Source organism: Salvelinus fontinalis, chromosome 18 (genome assembly GCF_029448725.1).
Source record: "Salvelinus fontinalis isolate EN_2023a chromosome 18, ASM2944872v1, whole genome shotgun sequence".
NCBI lineage: Eukaryota > Metazoa > Chordata > Actinopteri > Salmoniformes > Salmonidae > Salvelinus > Salvelinus fontinalis.
This window is the reverse complement of record NC_074682.1, coordinates 31925232-31942887: the sequence shown is the minus strand read 5'-3', so window position 1 is coordinate 31942887 and position 17656 is coordinate 31925232. Positions and strand designations below refer to the sequence as shown.

General features: G+C 42.4%; 1 protein-coding gene across 3 annotated transcripts; it reads right to left on the bottom strand.

Annotated features, from left to right (window-relative positions):
* Positions 1 to 588: 588 nt before the first annotated feature.
* Positions 589 to 17483, bottom strand: sfi1 (SFI1 centrin binding protein). 3 transcript variants are annotated; one of them, XM_055868978.1, is made up of 29 exons: positions 17039 to 17483; positions 15839 to 15910; positions 15354 to 15464; positions 12222 to 12316; positions 11968 to 12085; positions 11647 to 11749; positions 10695 to 10851; positions 10289 to 10450; positions 10060 to 10130; positions 9650 to 9742; positions 9414 to 9511; positions 9138 to 9204; positions 8920 to 9050; positions 6228 to 6309; positions 5933 to 6111; positions 5336 to 5411; positions 5128 to 5223; positions 4850 to 4926; positions 4633 to 4735; positions 4427 to 4523; positions 4107 to 4267; positions 3922 to 3996; positions 3570 to 3644; positions 2971 to 3147; positions 2623 to 2852; positions 2106 to 2406; positions 1816 to 2021; positions 1612 to 1714; positions 589 to 1163 (listed from the first exon to the last, which is right to left on the bottom strand). In XM_055868978.1, exons 1-29 carry the CDS (start codon positions 17170 to 17172, stop codon positions 972 to 974), a joined length of 3642 nt encoding a protein of 1213 aa, XP_055724953.1. In that variant the 5' UTR covers positions 17173 to 17483; the 3' UTR covers positions 589 to 971. The 3 variants fall into 3 exon arrangements, with proteins under 3 accessions (XP_055724953.1, XP_055724954.1, XP_055724955.1); XM_055868979.1 differs by having other exon boundaries at positions 1816 to 1943; XM_055868980.1 differs by lacking the exon at positions 9650 to 9742.
* Positions 17484 to 17656: the final 173 nt, after the last annotated feature.

Sequence of the window (17656 nt, the reverse complement as noted above, 5' to 3'; positions counted from 1 at the left end):
ATACTGTTTTTATTTACTTTTCTGCTCTTTTGCACACCAGTATTTCTACTTACACATCATCATCTGCTCATCTATCACTCCAGTGTTAATTTGCTAAATTATAATTACTTCGCTACTATGGCCTATTTATTGCCTTACCTCCTCACGCCATTTGCACACACTGTATATAGACTTTCTTTTGTTTCTATTGTGTTATTGACTGTATGCTTGTTGATTCCATGTGTAACTCTGTGTTGCACTGCTTTGCTTTATCTTGGCCAGGTCGCAGTTGTAAATGAGAACTTGTTCTCAACTAGCTTACCTGGTTAAAATAAAGGTGATATTCAATTATGGTAAAATGTTGCACAATCCAGGTGTGGAAAGCTCTTAGAGACGTACCCAGAAAGACTCACAGCTGTAATCGCTGCCAAAGGTGATTCTAACATACTGACTCAGGGGGTTGAATACTTATTTAATCAAGATACTGTATATTAGTTTATTTTTCATACCTTTTTACAAATGTTAAATTGTGTAGATCGTTGACAAAAAAACATCAATTTTAATCCCACTTTAACGCAACAAAATGTGGAAAAAGTCAAGGGGTGTGAATACTTTCTGAAGGCAGTATTTTATTAAATCATTTAAAAACACAACATATGATGTAATTCACAGTATACAGTAAAATAAAGGCCATTACAACTTAGAATGGCATGGCAAGACAGCTGTGTAAGATTTATGTTTGATTTTACTTTCTTAGTCAAACCGATTTACCAAGATTAGGATAATAAATTCAAAAGCTACAATTGAAGAATTTCCATTAATAATTCTGTTCTTATGGTTTTATACTATAAAAACAACCAGTAGAGAATGACATGTCAAAAATATGGACAGGTGTAGTCTCATCAGAAGTCCTTGTGCTCCTTTATATAGGTCTATGGTGCTCCTCCTCCTCCTCCTTACTCATGGCACTGGGACGGCCCTGGTCATGTCACCTAGTGTGGAGTGATGAGCAGTAGCTCTGGAGGCCTACTGAGAATGGCCTGTCCCAGACCCTGTCCATGTCCTGTGGCCGTGCTGCTTTGGAGGAGAACACTCTCTATCCTGTGGATTCTGGCAGCGTGGAGGATCATCACAGGCTTCTGCTTTGCCAGCTCAGATGACAGCCTGCCAATACGCTCCTCCAGCTGTAAATGACGACAACACAAAGAGCATGAAATTAATCTGGAATGACCACAAAATAACAGGAAAAATTGTTGCATGATATGGCATGGTTATTATGTGCTTGACTTGTTGTAACTTTTGAATGTTCTTGTTTTCATAGCTGAAGATTTATGGCTCAAATGAAATGATACCTCCAGAGGAATGTGTGCTAAATCAAAGGCATCCATTTAGTTAAGTGGATAGGAAACACATGAAAAAAATATTGCTTCTTGTTTTCTTCAAGGACTGGTGAACAGCCGGTAAAACGACAATTGTTTTTGTTTATAAATCGTTATTTGCGTTGCCATTGTGGCCTGGTCGTCACTGGTTACCACAGCCACAAAGTCATGAACCCAGCATACTTCTAAAATGTCTCTTTAAACCTAACCTTAACACCATTGCTAACCATATGACTAACCTTAAACCTCTTACCTGCTCCAACTCTTTGCGGATAGTGTTACTCTCCTCAGTTTCCCCCTCACTTCCACTCGTCTGCAGCCAGCTTCTCAACACTTCTTCAAGTCTTCGCCACGACCTACACACACACACACACACACACACACACACACACAAATCCACCAGAATGTATAAATGAGATCTATCAGAAATGTTCATCACAGAGCTGTGAGTCCTTACTGAAGTAGCTTGCGGTCCTGTTGGAAGTGCAGCATGTCCAGGCGGATGTTGAGCAGCTCTCTGGTCCAGGCTAAAGTGGGATCCACATTCTCCTCCTCAGTTAACATATCTTCTCCATCAGACTCTGGCTGTTGATGTAAGGTGGAGAACTCATTGGGGGACAGTAGTGAGGAGTCACTTTCCCATGAGCCACTAGGCTGCCTCACCTAAAAAACAGATATTCTATAAAGAAATCTCATTGAAAAAAAGTAAAATGACTTTACATGTGTTTTTGGAATATAGTGACTTACCTTAGTTTGAGTGTGGGTGGCCATGAATGAGGAAGGGGGCAGGAGTAAGTCCTGGCCCAGTGATTCATGATGTGGGGCCGTTGGGAAACTGAGATGGGGAGCTGGGTGTGCCCGTATGGGAGAGATGGGGATGGAGGCTGCAGCAGGGTAAAGGTTCGCTGTCACTGGGACCTTGGTTTGATGTGGAAGAGGACTGGGTCTTTGATGTAGAGGAGCTGTAGGTGGGAGCAGCTCTTTGACCGGGGAGTCGAGTAGATCTCTAGGCCGCCGTGGCTGCAGTCTAGAAGCACGCACCGCCACCCTGCACACAGTTATAGAGCTGCTGTAAGACTGAGCATAAGAATTAGAGACATAGTTTCCCAGGCACACATTAAGCCTTGTTCTGGACAAAAAAAGTGATTTGTATGGGGATTCTCCATTGAGCATTCTTTTTATTCCATTACTCTTAATTGGTATCTGGAAAACCCTCCCATAATGTTTAGGGCCTGATGTTTGCATAGTAACTGTGCCCACTTACAGGTGGTTGAGGATGCCGTCTAATGCTCTCTGCCCCACTATGCCACTCTGGGTATGTGTACGGCTGTGGGTGCGGCACTCTGGGTCAGGGCTGGGTAAACAGAAGGTCACACTCTTCTTGGGGGGCACTGCTGTCGCTCTAGGCGGTCTCGCCCTGTGTGGTCCACTCAGGGCCCGCTGTTTCCACTGCATGGCACAACGCAGCACCACCCTTTGGAGACGCCGCAAGCTCTGTAGATCACAGACAAGACGGACTTGATCCAGTTCCACACAGAGACACACAGACATTCAGGCAGGCAGGCAGACATACTATCAGATAATCAAACACAGCAAGTGCTCACACACACACCTGCTCCTGGCTGTGCAGTGCTATGTTGGTGCTGAAGCTGCCCATGTGAGCGGCGTGTGTGAGGACGTGGGCCACTCCTTCCCTCAGCAGCTGATCTCTATAGAACTGGGCAGCCTGGGCCAGCCTTTCCTGCTTTCTGTCCTGCTCTGTGACCCACAGCCTCCAGGCCTCCAGCACCTGGATCAGAACACACCAAGGGATCAGACGTCTCATTCAGTATGTCTGATGAGTCTTCACTCTTCTATATATTTCCACTATTCACCGGGGGGCGTCTCATTCATTATGTCTATAGAGCCTACTGTATGTTTTCACTTCCATTTCCTTTATTCTAGCTGTGGCCTGGATATCATCAATGAGAACTTTACACGCGCCAGCCTGGTCACAGATCTGATTGTGCAGTCTTGCGAACTCCAATGGTCATTGGCAAGACAGCACAAAAAGATCGGGACCCAGGCTATACATCCACAGGGTCAACAGTAGTCATGCAGGAGACAGAATTCCCTCACTACAGACAAACAGAGAGAGAGGGATAATATCTCCTGTGTTTTAAGTTGGGCTGAAAGCCAGCTGCCAGTGAAGTATGTGTATCCAGGTATTACCTTGGCCTGGAGACTGAGGGACCAATGCCAGAGGGCCTGTTCTGTCTGCTCAGCCTCTCTCCTTCTGTGCTGCAGCTGTGCAGGCCAGGACCAGAGGAGAACAGCACACTTAGATAACAGCCAGGAGTTCACCAAGACAATCAGAGGCTTACAGACTTACCATTGAAAGTTTATATAATAATCTGGCTTTTCTTTAAGACAGTAAACATCAGAAAATATTTTTTTCCAATTCCATCAATGTATTTAAAAGTGACTTGAACAAAAGTTCACGCAAATCTTGTCAAGGAGGCCTTTAATATTTGAAATAAGCATGTTAAAACGGGAATTCATGTTAAAACAGCAATAAGTTCACCACAATTTTCCAGTGTGCAAAGAAGAGCTGGCATGTCTTCTGTCTCAGCAGCAAGTGGCCTCTCCCTTTCATCACCTAGAGAAGGACCACATAAACAACACAATACTAACACAAACCTACCTAGGATCAGAAAGTATCAAACAGCACACTGCAGACTCACAGGACCAAATGCAGTATCCATCTACCTTGAAGCTCTGCTGATGCTGCTGGTACATAGTCCATGATCTGAATGTTCTGCAGAGAAGAGAGTGGTGGTGGAGCCTTATGGCTTTCTCCATGCCTATACTGTCCTCCACAACCTCTCGGCTTCGCTCCCTCCATCTCTTGAAAGTCGCCTCCTGCCGCACTGAGACATAAAAAATGATGGCAATAGACTTGACATGTCAATGGAGGCTTTATTCAATGTGCCGGGAGAATGATCTAACAGAAAATAGCATTGAATAATAAACAATTTGTCTCCAGCTGCTTCACTAAGAATTGGAGCCATGGTAAAGTATTTCTCTACCTTTATCCATGTGAGTCTGAGCCTTGCTCACTGCCTCTCTCTGCTGGTGACAGTTTGACACTGCACAAGATGTGGCTTTCCTCCATCCCAACAGCACCTACAGGAAAATAAATTAGGCACATTTGTGGGTGAGCAGTAGTTATAGCCACGGAATCAGTCTTGGTAACATATGAAGCAGTAGATAGGTCTTACAGCAGCTCCAATACCTTAACCTGAACGCAGTGCTGGTAGTGGTTCTCTGCTGTCTTCTCTCTGCTGCTGGCTGCTGCCAACAGGGCTACATTATCCTTCCACACACGCAGAATCCTCCTGGGAACACATAATACAAGTGTCAGTTAGAAATATTGCAAAATCAATATTACAAGTAAGAGATTGTGGATAAAGAGGTATATATAGAGACTGTGACTCTATTTAGGTTGATACCTGAGGAAGTGTTTCTGATGTTGACTGTAGCGCTCCTCTACATGCTCATAGACCTGCTGTCTTTGGAGGTGATGCTCCTACGGGTGATAGGCAAAGAGATTACAGCACGTACCACAGGATACACACAAACCAACAAAGCGGAGCCCATTCCGTGTGCACCAAGCAGGTCAGAAGATGCATGATGACCAAATTAAATGTTGCTGTGCCAGTTTACAAAGCACACCAATATAAGTGTAGACTTGTGTCATTTATTACAGTTAATGTGAGGTCTGCTGTACCTTCCAGGCCTGTAAAGTGTGTTTGAGAAGTCTGTGTTCATAGTAACTGTCCATCTGATCCAGCCTGCTGTTCTTCTCTGTTCTGTGCTGGACATACTGACACATCAGACAGACAGATAGAGACAGACACAATGTGGGATAATTACTCTGGACAAACCAAACATTACAGCATGGCTAATGGTAGATTATGTATGGCAAGATGCTGTACCTCACTCCAGCCACTCAGGGCGTGTCTCACACAACGCACATCACCATGTCGACCTGCCTGCTCCTCTCGTTTTCGCCTTATGAGATACATACGAAAAAACACAAATATACAAACCAAACACACATATACATGAAGGACTAAGGCAAAATTTCAAAGGGTCTTCAATTGTCAATCAAATCCAGTTAAGAATAATCTCCTGTTAAGAAAGCTCAATCTGTAATAGTTAGGACTGAAAACATCCTATATCATGTATACCGTATATGTCGGAGTACCTTTTAATGTGTATATCAAACAATATTTCTGTCATGTAATACTGTGTATAAAAGTACAATGCATGTAAAATATATGAATAATGTATATGTAAAAAAATAGCTGTAAAAAAAAAAGTTAAAAAAAAGGACCTTTGTCCTCCAGAGAGGGGGGTGGGGGATGGGCCCGCAAACAAAATGAAGAATAACCTCACACTTGCCTACTTCTTTCTGAACAGGTTGGTCCCAAACAGTCAGCGTTAGGTCATTAAAGTAAAATACAATCAAAGTTGTAAGATATCATCGTGATCCTCGCTGATATTTCAGTGAACTGCCGGTGGTATAGTACCTGTCCCGGATCACAGTGACATTGTCCTTCCACTGGCTGAGTGTGTTGTGGACTAGAGTACGGCGGTACAGTGTGTCAGAGGCTCTCTGCTTCTCCCTCTCCTCCTGTTGTTGCCTCGCCCTCCGCTGCCAGTGGTCCCAGGCTCTCATCAAACACGACCTCTCCTCATGCAGCGAGGCCTAAAGGGCAAGACAGGTGGGCCCTCTTCGGCTATTTGTCTGTACCATGACGGTGTGTTGTATGTATATCTTTGAGTGGTATGTTTGTGTGCGTGTATTGTGACTGTGTATTTTACCATCCTCTCAGCCAGTCTCTGCTCCTTCCTCTCCTCTGAACGTCCCCACCAGGTATAGAAGGCCCAAGTGTACTGATGCTGCCTACAGAGGGTTAGAGTGGGTCACACACTAACACAAACGTCATGCTCACAAATCTAACTGCATGTTGTTCATAATTATAAACTGGGTGGTTCGAGCCCTGAATGCTGATTGGGTGACAGCCATGGTATATCAGACCGTATACCACGGGTATGACAAAACATTTATTTTTACTGCTCTAATTACATTGGTAACCAGTTTATAATAGCAATAAGGCACCTTGGGGGTGTGGTACTCCAGGCACTCCGCTTTGCATCGTGCATTAGGACAGCCCTTACCCGTGGTTTATTGGCCATATACCCCCTCGGGCCTTATTGCTTAAATGTAGCCCAGGGGCCTTAGTCACATTGGGGGGAATTCAGACCTGAGTTACACTTAATTCTCTCTACAGGTATTCTGACCTTAGAAAGCGCTGTCCATTTTGTTGTGTTAGGCTTTGAAACAACATCCACAACAACCATGAAACAACATCCACAACAACCATGTTTTACACTGTTTCAACCTGCTGTTGAACTTCTTTCTTCAATTTGATCATCACAGTGAGGTGAGTTTTAAAAGTACTATGGGCCTACTGTTCTGATGTGTTTGATGTGATTTCCAAAGGCATTTGCAATGATGTCAGAGTGGTTAGAGGGACAATAGAGCCCTGTGTACCAGTCCATTAGGACCTGATGGAGGGACAATAGAGCCCTGAGTACCAGGCCATTAGGACCTGATGGAGGGACAATAAAGCCCTGAGTACCAGGCCATTAGGACCTGATGGAGGGACAATAGAGCCCTGAGTACCAGGCCATTAGGACCCCGTGGTAGTTAGCAAGTATGCTACCAAAGCATGTCCAGAGTACATTAAAGGAGATTACCGTGACACAGCGGTCACATGGAATTTTACAGTGGCCGTGACTCATGACTGCTTGTGTGGTGGTAATATGGTCACCGCAACAGCCCTAGGTCTAGCGAACCTGTCGGTTCCAAGTGGAAAAACATCTAGGCCTACATTCCTTTTTCAGATAGAAATAACAGCATTCTCCATGCACTATAATTTATTAATTAATAAGAGCTATTGATACTTAGGTGCCCATAGAATATGTATGCCTATTTTCACAATTCTATATGTATTGTGATTTGATACTGCGATTTTATTTGCGAGTTGATGCTCCAAACATATTGCTCTGTATGTTTGCTGCAGAGGCACAAGAGAGAGCATAAAAAATTGTTTTTATCAGTCATGGGAATAAAGGTGCTGAAAACATGTTGGCTCAATATTTAAAAAGAAAATGGAGAACAAGCTATAGGATGGAAAATACCAGAGTTTTGGAGCTGGTACAGCTGATTAGCGCTAGCTACAGCAACCACCAACAAATGTTTTTATATATATCAAGATATGTAACTGTTTAAATGTTTTCCCCCATCACTATTGATAAGAGCTAGGTAAATGAGTAATATGTTTGGGAAGGGGATTGTACATACAAATAGCAATTGTTTGAGGATTTTTCCTTCTGATTGCTGGAGACTAATGTGAAACCATTCATGGAAGCAAACTGAAAAGCATAATAACATGACAGGCATTTCCGCCCCTTTCCCACAATGAAGTATAAAATGCTGTGACTTTATGCATAATTTCAATAGTATGGCCTAAGCATTGCACAATGACAGTCACACTCTCTAATGTTTTAATTATATGCCTCAACTTTCTGTTTCCTACTATTCTATCATGTTAAATATTAGCCACTATCAGTATTGACCGTCAGTTGGCCACACATATTCAAATGCCGATTTACTGTTCCCTTCAGTTGGTACAGTTCGTATCATTCCATTTCATTACATTGTTTCATTTACCTTATTTGCTTCCTTTGTAAACACTGCCACGTCCGTGTGGTTGTTGCTGAAGAACACTAATAATATTTGATCATATTTAAAGTAAAAAAAATGTTGGCTAATTAAATCATTATGGAGCACAGCCCAAGCCATAACAGTTTGAACCTGACGCATGGTGCAATGCTTGGCCGTGTCATCACACAGTTCCATAGTCAGCGCGGGCAACAGGCCAGGGTATACTACTACTGTACACTGTTCTCCCTATTATAATTCTATGTACATTCATCTTCCAACATTACCATGAGTTGAAGAACTGAATGTGGCGTTTTTATATTTTGTGCCTGAAGGCTCTCCAAACCCTATTTTTCCATTAAGTAGCCTAGGGTCCATAAAAACTTCCTTAATCATAGATATTGTGTTCTAAAACTGAGATAAATATGCATATGCTCTAATAACTATCTTTCATCTCCATTCTGAACGCATTCTAATGTTGTGCCAATCAAATTCAAATGAAAGTTACCAGTATAAAAAGGGATTGCTTTAGAGAAATGAACAGAAAAACCAATTGAAGAAACACTCCTGATCAAATTGGTATGCCACCCAGTGTGAGTTTTCTAGGGTTGATTTAAATGTATTCAATGCGTGCAAGAGAGCAACACCAAAACGCGTAAAAACGGCATACATTTCCTAAGTCTAAATCGGCCACAAAGCATCTTATAGTAGTAGTGCTGATCTAGGATCAGACAAGTGACACCTGATCCTAGATCATCACTAGGTCAGAAACAGGATGGAACTCACTGATTATGGAGTTGTGCCAGCTCTGTCCTCTCCCTATGCTGTCTCCTCTGGCAGGTAAACTCAACCCATGAGTCAAGACACTGTGGAAAGATGTGGTCAGCAAACCAGGCCTCAGCACGACGCTCCAGCCCCTAAAACCACACACAGTCCACACAATGCCAATGAGTGGAATGTAAGAGGGTGTGTGTGTGTGTGCACATGTGTACGGGTGGGTGTACCTGCATGTGTCTGTGTTCAACAAGCTGCTCTCTCCAGTGGCGCAAGCAATTACTCTGCAGTGAAGTGCTGTCAAAAGATGGCATTAATGAGATCAGAAAAACATGCATCATAGAAATAGCATTACTAATATGAGAATGTGTATCATCAATTCATAACTGTGTGTGTGTGTGTGTGTGTGTGTGTGTGTGTGTGTGTGTGTGTGTGTGTGTGTGTGTGTGTGTGTGTGTGTGTGTGTGTGTGTGTGTGTGTGTGTGTGTGTGTATATGTGTGTGTACCTGTAGTGGGTCAGTGCCATCTGCATCTGCATCTGAAGTCCCTGATCTTCAGCTTCCTCAAGACGTTGCTGCCAGAGTCTCCAATATCTGCATGTTACCTACAGAAAACACACACAGAAATGTTGTTTGAAAAACATGAATTGGGTGTCATACTTACTCTGTACTGTTAGAACAATTGTAATGATACTAATGCTGGGTGACTTCATGGATATTAGCTACAGTATAATAACAGTTACAGTGTGATGATGATGCTGGGCAGCGATGTTCTTGTTGAGACGATAAGTTTTGCTCCGAGTGACATTGAGGGTCAGACTTCTCAATCCAGTGTGCTGTAGTAGACAGACCAAGTTGGAATGAGAGAATTAAGGAATACTCTATGGCAGTGGTTCCCAACTCCAGTTCTCAAGTACCCCCAACAGTACATATTTTTATTGTAGCCCCGGACATGCACAGCTGATTCAACTTGTCAATTAATCATCAAGCCCTCAATGAGTTGAATGAGGTGTGTTTGTTCAGGGCTACAATGAAACGGTGTACTGTTGGGAGTACTGGAGGACCAGGGTTGGGAAACACTGCTCTATGGTACAGTAACCAGTCTCTATGGATGTCCATAAACATTCATCAGATCAGTGCTCCTCCATCTTACCAGTAGATGGCGGTGTTGGTGTTGACTTGCAGCCTGGTCTCTTTCAGACTCCTGCATGCACATCCTCCTGTCTGCACAGGAGCTCAGGAAATGTTCAAATAAATTCAGAGAAGTATGATGTTGCAGTAGATGAGAAAAGTCGAGAATTGCCTTATGCTGTTCTTGCAGTAGTGTGTGACTCCACACCAGGCCCTGGTGTTTTACAATGAGTGTGTGTGTAGTAGGATACAGTGTCTCCAGCGCTCCAGTGCCCTGCGCTGTGTGCTGCGTTGTGCCAGTCTATAAGAAGCCTGCCCTCTGTCCACCTCTCTCTGTCTGCTCTGTAGTCCACTTTTCCACACAAACCAATACCTCCTGACCAACTGGAGTTGCCAGGCTCGCACCGCAACATCTGAAACACAGGAGGTAAACAATTATATAAGAATAATGACAACAGAAGTAGTGTTTTTCACTGGAAGTTCTCGAGGATTTGAGAGTTTGGTGTTTGTTTTTGAGACCATTTAAAATGATCAAAATTTGTCAATATACAGTATGTTTCTGAAAAGGTGTGAGTTTAATCCTAGACCATGAATGTCCAATGATTGTGACAGAAGACCAACAGTACATATGATAAAGAGATTAATAGAAGATGGGACCTTGTGGTTTCCTCTTAGTTTGGCGGAGGTGAACATAGCTGATCCAACCACAAAGCGCCTTTCTTTGCATCCCATGAATGTAGTGCAGTGAAGACTTGGACTCCCTCTCTCTCCAACTACAGGCGAGCATGTACACTTCTTTCCACTGAAGCCATGCCTAAGACACAACAAACATACATGCTCAAATCCTTAAGAGTCTGTTGACGCACCCATGTGGCAATCTAAGTAATTTAATTGAAAAAATCCCCATCAAAATCCGTCAGTTTAAACTAGAGATGTACGTTTTTTTACATCCACTGCATCCGCCTCTGTCGGCCTTCCGCATCTATGTTGGAAGGTGGCCGAGCTACAGCGGTGATTGTCAGACCATGAGACATCCTGAAAATCGGTCTTCTCACAAAAATAGTTTGGCCTAGAAACTATTTGGACCACTCTATGGAAAGCGGAGACTAACAATGGCGTTCTCCATTTTGCTCTACGACCTCCACGTGACTTGTCTGAAGGTAAACCATACAAATTAATGGAAGTATGGAGATTTGAGTTTGTGCCAACAAAAATAAAGGGTTAAATATGTGCCAAAAAACGAATATTGCCTTAGCTTTCTTATATGGCCTAGATATAGGACGAACACTTCAGAACCTTGTTTCTTATTATTTATTTTTTTACTGTCTTTGCCATTTTTGAATGTGTTATTCAATGCGTTTCTATGGGTTATAGTTATAAAGGCCAAATTTGATATTTTATCAAATAATTTAACATATTCTTTTAATACCTAAAGGGGTCCTAAAACTCAAAATGAAATAGCTAAATGATCCATGGTATGACCATCTTAAAACAATTCCCCCCCACCCCCGGCTTAGATGTTAGTCCAATAAAATGTAACATTTTAATTCACCAACACCTGGGGAATGGTACAGATATGTGTGGGATGTATAAGATGTGCTCTACTCACTCTGCCCTGTAGCATCAGAGCCCAGTGCTGCAGTGCTTGGTCCTCCATAACACAGGCATCATATCTCCTCTGCAGCCCAGTCTGCCACACAGTCCACATCCAACTGTATTGGGGGGAACACACATAAGCATTAACACAGGCTGCCCCCTCCCCTTTCACTTACATTTAATCAAATGGTTAATCATATATAAATCCGTCACGCAATGACTGTATGCAGGAAGTTCACTAACCTCCGAGTGACTTAGTCAGTGTATTGTTCCTGATTCAAAGTAATCCAAAAATAAATAAACAAAATAGCATTTATCAGTCATAATGCCTCACCGTAGAGCTGTGAGTTTCCGGAACTGAAGAGCAGATTCTTGCATCCTGTGTTTCATCCTCCTCATCTCGATGTATACTTCCCAGCTGTCCCAGGCCACATGCTGACACCACCTCTCAGCTGGCATACAGGAGAAACTCTAATTACTGCTGTGACTCATAACATGCCCTGCCAGCCACTACTGCTGGGGTCCATCATTTTCCAGAGGGAGACATTCACCTAGATTAATACCAAAACCACACAAGCCAGTCCATACCAAAACATGTTGCTTTTTGGAATATCCTCCTCTCCTCCTTCTGTAAAGACACAAACCTCTGCCAGCCATGGAACACCTGGTTATACAGATAATACCTACAACACAGGACAGACAGCATCATCAGTTTCCACATTGGCCAAACTATTGTTGGCTGCCATACAGCGCCTTCGGAAAGTATTCATACCCCTTGACTAGGGAGGTTGCAGTGCCACACAGGCAGTCATGACCTCAGTAAAATTCCATGTAACTATTGAGTCAAGGTAAGCTCCTTTTATGTACTCTGGACTTGCTTTGGTACTACCCAACTTGCTAACGACCATCAGGTCCTATTGGCCTGGTACTCAGGGCTCTATTGTCCCTCTAACATTGATGCAAAAATCACATCAAACACTTCTCATCAAAACAGTAGACCTATCATACTTTTAAAACTCACCTCACTATGATGATCAATTTGAAGAAAGAAATTCAACAACAGGTTGAAACAGTGTAAAACATGGTTGTTGTAGATGTTGTTTCAAAGCCTAATATAAAAAAATGGACGGCGCTTTCTAAGGTAATGATTAATTCAAAACACCCATAGGCATATTAGAGCTTTTGCATATGCATAGGCTTATGAGCCCCCCCCCCCCCCCAAAACGGAAATAAAAATTATGATTGTTCCATTATACAATACATAGCCTACCACATAAAACAAAACTGATTTAAGATGTCTTTGGTACATAATTGGTCTAGCCTTTGAGTGTGGACTGTATTATTATGCATACTGGATGGACTGGTTACCTTATGCTACGCTCCAACATTTTTATCCATGAGTCTGGGAGAAAACGTATAGCCCTAGGCGGTGCTGTTGGTTCATTGATTGTGCAGGGCGACTTACAGTTAGTCTACAATTAGTGAATTTTTGTATTTTGAATAGCCTAGTAATATTATTATATTTTCATAATTAATTGGGTGACACATTACCTTTAGCTATACAGAATATAGAATCCTCTCTCCTTCATTCCTTTCTCGAGCGTACAGACGGGCTGTCAACAGTTTAGTGAAATATGTGTTGTTGCAAAAACATGCTACTAACGATGTTTCCAAACAGATTTCACTTGGTTTCCCAAATTGGGCACTGGGTAGCTGTAGGAACAAGGTTGAAGAGGCCATGGCAAACAGAGTTTGGGCGGAGTATCACCTGTCAGGCAGCGAGAGCATGCTCCTCAAAGTGGTTGATACATGGAGTGAAATAAGTGTTGTTATATTTCTCAGCTGCTCATATTAAGCACATGCTCCCGCTATAAAACCCAAGTAGCCTACAAAACGGACAGGTGGGAATGCGCGCGGCTTCCATTTGCTATTTGAGTGCATTCAAATTACATGTATTTTTTCCCCTGCCCCTTTGATAATGGGCTATTCTAAATCAGAACAAATTTCATGACTGCCACAGCCCTACACCTTTCCACATTGTGTTGTGTTACAGCCTGAATTCAAATGGATTTAAAAAAACTCACCCATACACACACAATTCCCCATAATGACAAAGTGAAAACATGTTACATGTTTATAGAAATGTTTGCTAATTTGTTGAAAATGAAATACAGAATTGTCTCATTTACATAAGTATTCACACTCCTTTTCTATGACATGCCAAATTGAGCTCAGTGCATCCAATTTCCTTTGATCATCCTTGAGATATACGGGTGAAGGAGTCAACCTGTAGCCAATTCAATTGTTTGGACATGATTTAGAAAGAAACACACATGTCTATATAAAGGTACCACAGTTGTCAGAACAGAAACTATACCATGAAGTCCAAGGAACTGTCCATAGATCTCCGAGATAGAATTGTGATGAGGCATATCTGGGGAAGGGTATAAAACATTTTGAGTGTTGAAAGTTTACAATCGCACAGTGGTTTCCATTGTTAGGGAATTAAAAAAAGATGGAACTACCTAGACTCTGCCTAGAGCTGGCTGTAAAACCAAACTGAGCAACCGGGCAAGAAGGACCTTGGTCAGGGAGGTGACCAAGAACCCAATGACGGAACTTCAGAGTTCCTTGGCTGAGATGGGAGAACCTGCTAGAAGAACAACAGTCTCTACAGCACTTCACCAATCTGGGCTTTATGGGAGCGTGGCCAGACGGGAGCCAATCCTGAGGCAAAGGGAAGGGCTTGCACACCTGTAGTTTGCAAAAAGGCTCATGAAAAACTCAGATCATAAGGCAAAATATTCTGTGGATTGATGAGACAAAAATTTTACTATTTGGCCTGAATGCAAAGTGCTATGTCTGGAGAAAACCAGGCACAGCCCATCACCCGTCTAACATCATTCCTACCGTTAAGCATGGTGGTGGCAGCATCATGCTATGGGGATACTTTTCAGTGGCAGGGACTGTGAGACTAAAGATAGAGGGAACAATGAATTCCAAATACAGGCACATCCTTGATGAGAAACTGCTAAAGAGTACAAATGACCTTAGACTGGGGCAAAGATTTACATTTCAACAAGACAATGACCCCAAGCATGCAGCCAAAGCAATGCTGGAATGGCTTCACAACAAGAATGTTAAAGTCCTTGAGTGGCCCAGAATTGAATTGCATTGAAAATCTGTGGAAAGACATGACGATTGCTGTTCACCACCGCTCTCCATCTACCATAACAGAGCTTGAGAATATGCAAGGAAGACTGGGACACAATCCCCAAATCCAGATGTGCAAGACATACCAAAGACGACTCAAAGCTGTAATCACTGCCAAAGGTGCTTCTACAAAGTATTGACTCGTGGTGTGAATATTTATGTAAATGAGTTCAGTATATAATTTTCAATAAAATTGCAAAAAATTCTAAAAGCATATTTTTAAGGTTGTCATTATGGGGTATTGTGTGTAGATGTGTGAGAATATTTTTTTTAATCCATTTTGAATTCAGTCTAGCACAACAAAATGTGGAATAAGTCAAGGGGTATGAATACTTTCTGAACACACTGTACATCCCAGCAGGCAAAGCTGGTTGCAATGACGTCATTACAACCAGATTTTAAGGTTGTAATAACGTAATTTCAACCAACAGACTTTGTCCGTAAGTACTGATGGGCATGTATTGTCACCCCACAACTGAGCAGCAGCGGTTAGAGACAGACACTGACCTGTAATGGCACTCTGCCCTCACTGTGAGGCTCCACTCCCTCCTGGCTGTCCACCACTCATCCTTCCAGCCCCCCTGAGCCCGCTGTAGCACCACTTTGCGATGGTGAGACCTAGAGATCGGAGAAGGTAATAATCTTCCAGTTAGAGAATTCAGGCTACACACAGTAGATATATTCACAGCATCAGTGCCTGACTTGAGCAGGAGCTCACCAGAGCGGAGTACCAGCACCTTAAATGTTCTACAGCTTAAGCTCCTGTTCCTCTTATAGAATATTAGCTAAAAAGTATTTTGGCGCTCCTGCACCTAATTGTAAACAGTACATCCACCCAAAATGAGTACCAACAACTATTTCAGTCCAAGTCAAGTACTGCATAGCATCAAGAGCTTTACTAATGTTATTTTCCCACTATTTGACATTGTAATCCATTAAATTCAAGCAGTGATGTAATCTGGCTATTCCTCCACAGGATTGAGAAAGTGCACCTGGCTTTGTAAGGATGAACACGTCCAAAGGTCTTCTGCATCCATAGTTTGAGAAACTTCCGTGCAAGGTGCCTAGAAGACAGAGTTTGATCTCAGGGATGGACAACTCGAGTCATGGAAGGGCATTGTGTGTGCAGGCTTTTATTCCAGCCCAGCACTAAACATACCTTAAATATACAGTGGGGAGAACAAGTATTTGATACACTGCCTATTTTGCAGGTTTTCCTACTTATAAAGCATGTAGAGGTCTGTAATTTTTTATCATAGGTACACTTCAACTGTGAGAGACGGAATCGGGGCTGTCGCTGGGCAATAAAAATTACAGACCTCTACATGCTTTGTAAGTAGGAAAACCTGCACAATCGGCAGTGTATCAAATACTTGTTCTCCCCACTGTACTTTACAAAAATATAAACTTAAGGTGCAACAATTTCAACAATTTTAGTGAGTTACAGTTCATATAAGAAAATCAGTCAATTTAAATTAATTAATTAGGCCCCAATTTATGGATTTCACATTTACGGGCAGGGGCGCAACCATTGGTGGGCATAGGTCCACCCACTTGGGCGCCAGGCCCATCCACTGGGAAGCCAGGCCCAGTCAAGACAGAAATACTCCTCAGTTTTAGCAGCTGCCCAGGTGACTGGTCTCAGACAATCCCGCAGGTGAAGACACTGGATGTGGAGGTCCTGGGCAGGTGTAGTTACACATGGTCTGCAATTGTGAGGCCGGTTGTTCCTGCAGTCAGCATGCCAATTGCACGCTCCCTCAAAACATCTGTGGCATTGTGTTGTGACACAAAACTGCACATTTCAGAGTGGCCTTTTATTATTTCCAACACAAGGTGCACCTGTGTAATGATCATGCTATTTTAACAGCTTCCTGTCAGGTGGATGGATTATCTTGGCAAAGGAAAAATATTCACTAACAGGGATGTAAACAAACTTGTGCACAACATTTTTGAGAAATAAGCTTTTTGTGTGTATGAAAAATTTCAACAAACTTTTATTTCAGCTCATGAAACATGGGACCAACACTTTACATTTTGTGTTTATATTTTTGCTCAGTATAATCAGATGTGTTAGTGCTGGGATTAAACAAAAGTCAACACAGACTAACGTTATAGCCTTCAAGTTCTAGTCATGGTCGATTGAATAATTACATCTGTCCAATTGGTTTATTTGAGGGGCTACTTCTCACCTTATTCTCAACTCCTTGAGTCTTCCACCTCGGTTCCAGGTGTATCCGACTTTATAACAAGATATAACATTGCGTGAAGTTATTTTTGCACCAGTTATATTTGACTTTTGGGTTCCTCTACCTCTGGAAGTCATTGCCACAACAGTTGTCGAGTTAACCACCTGAGAAAGCTAGCTACTACCACTGACCGTCAATCAGAAGATTGGAAACTTCTTCAACTTCGTTAGCTGAACACACTGGCATTCTCTTCATATGAATAACGTACCATGCATAACATTTTCTTCATTCCCTAACCAGTCTCAAGTCGACAACGCAAGCAAATTGAACCGTTACAACCGCCATAGAAAACGCAAACAGTGTTTTGTTCATTGAGGTATATGAACGGTTTTGTTTGTTAAATCCAACTGTCGCGCATACATTTTCCCACTGTGAATAGGAGGAAATAACTAAGTACTTCCGGGTAACGGATCTGTGGGAATGCAAAATAGCAGTCCCGTCCTCTATACGTAGTAAATTAATAATTAGGTCGAAAATTATTGAACATTTGCAAAATTATAGTTATCATACAAAGAATAATGAAAAGTATTTCGATAAGATATTATGTTGTTTTTTAATAGT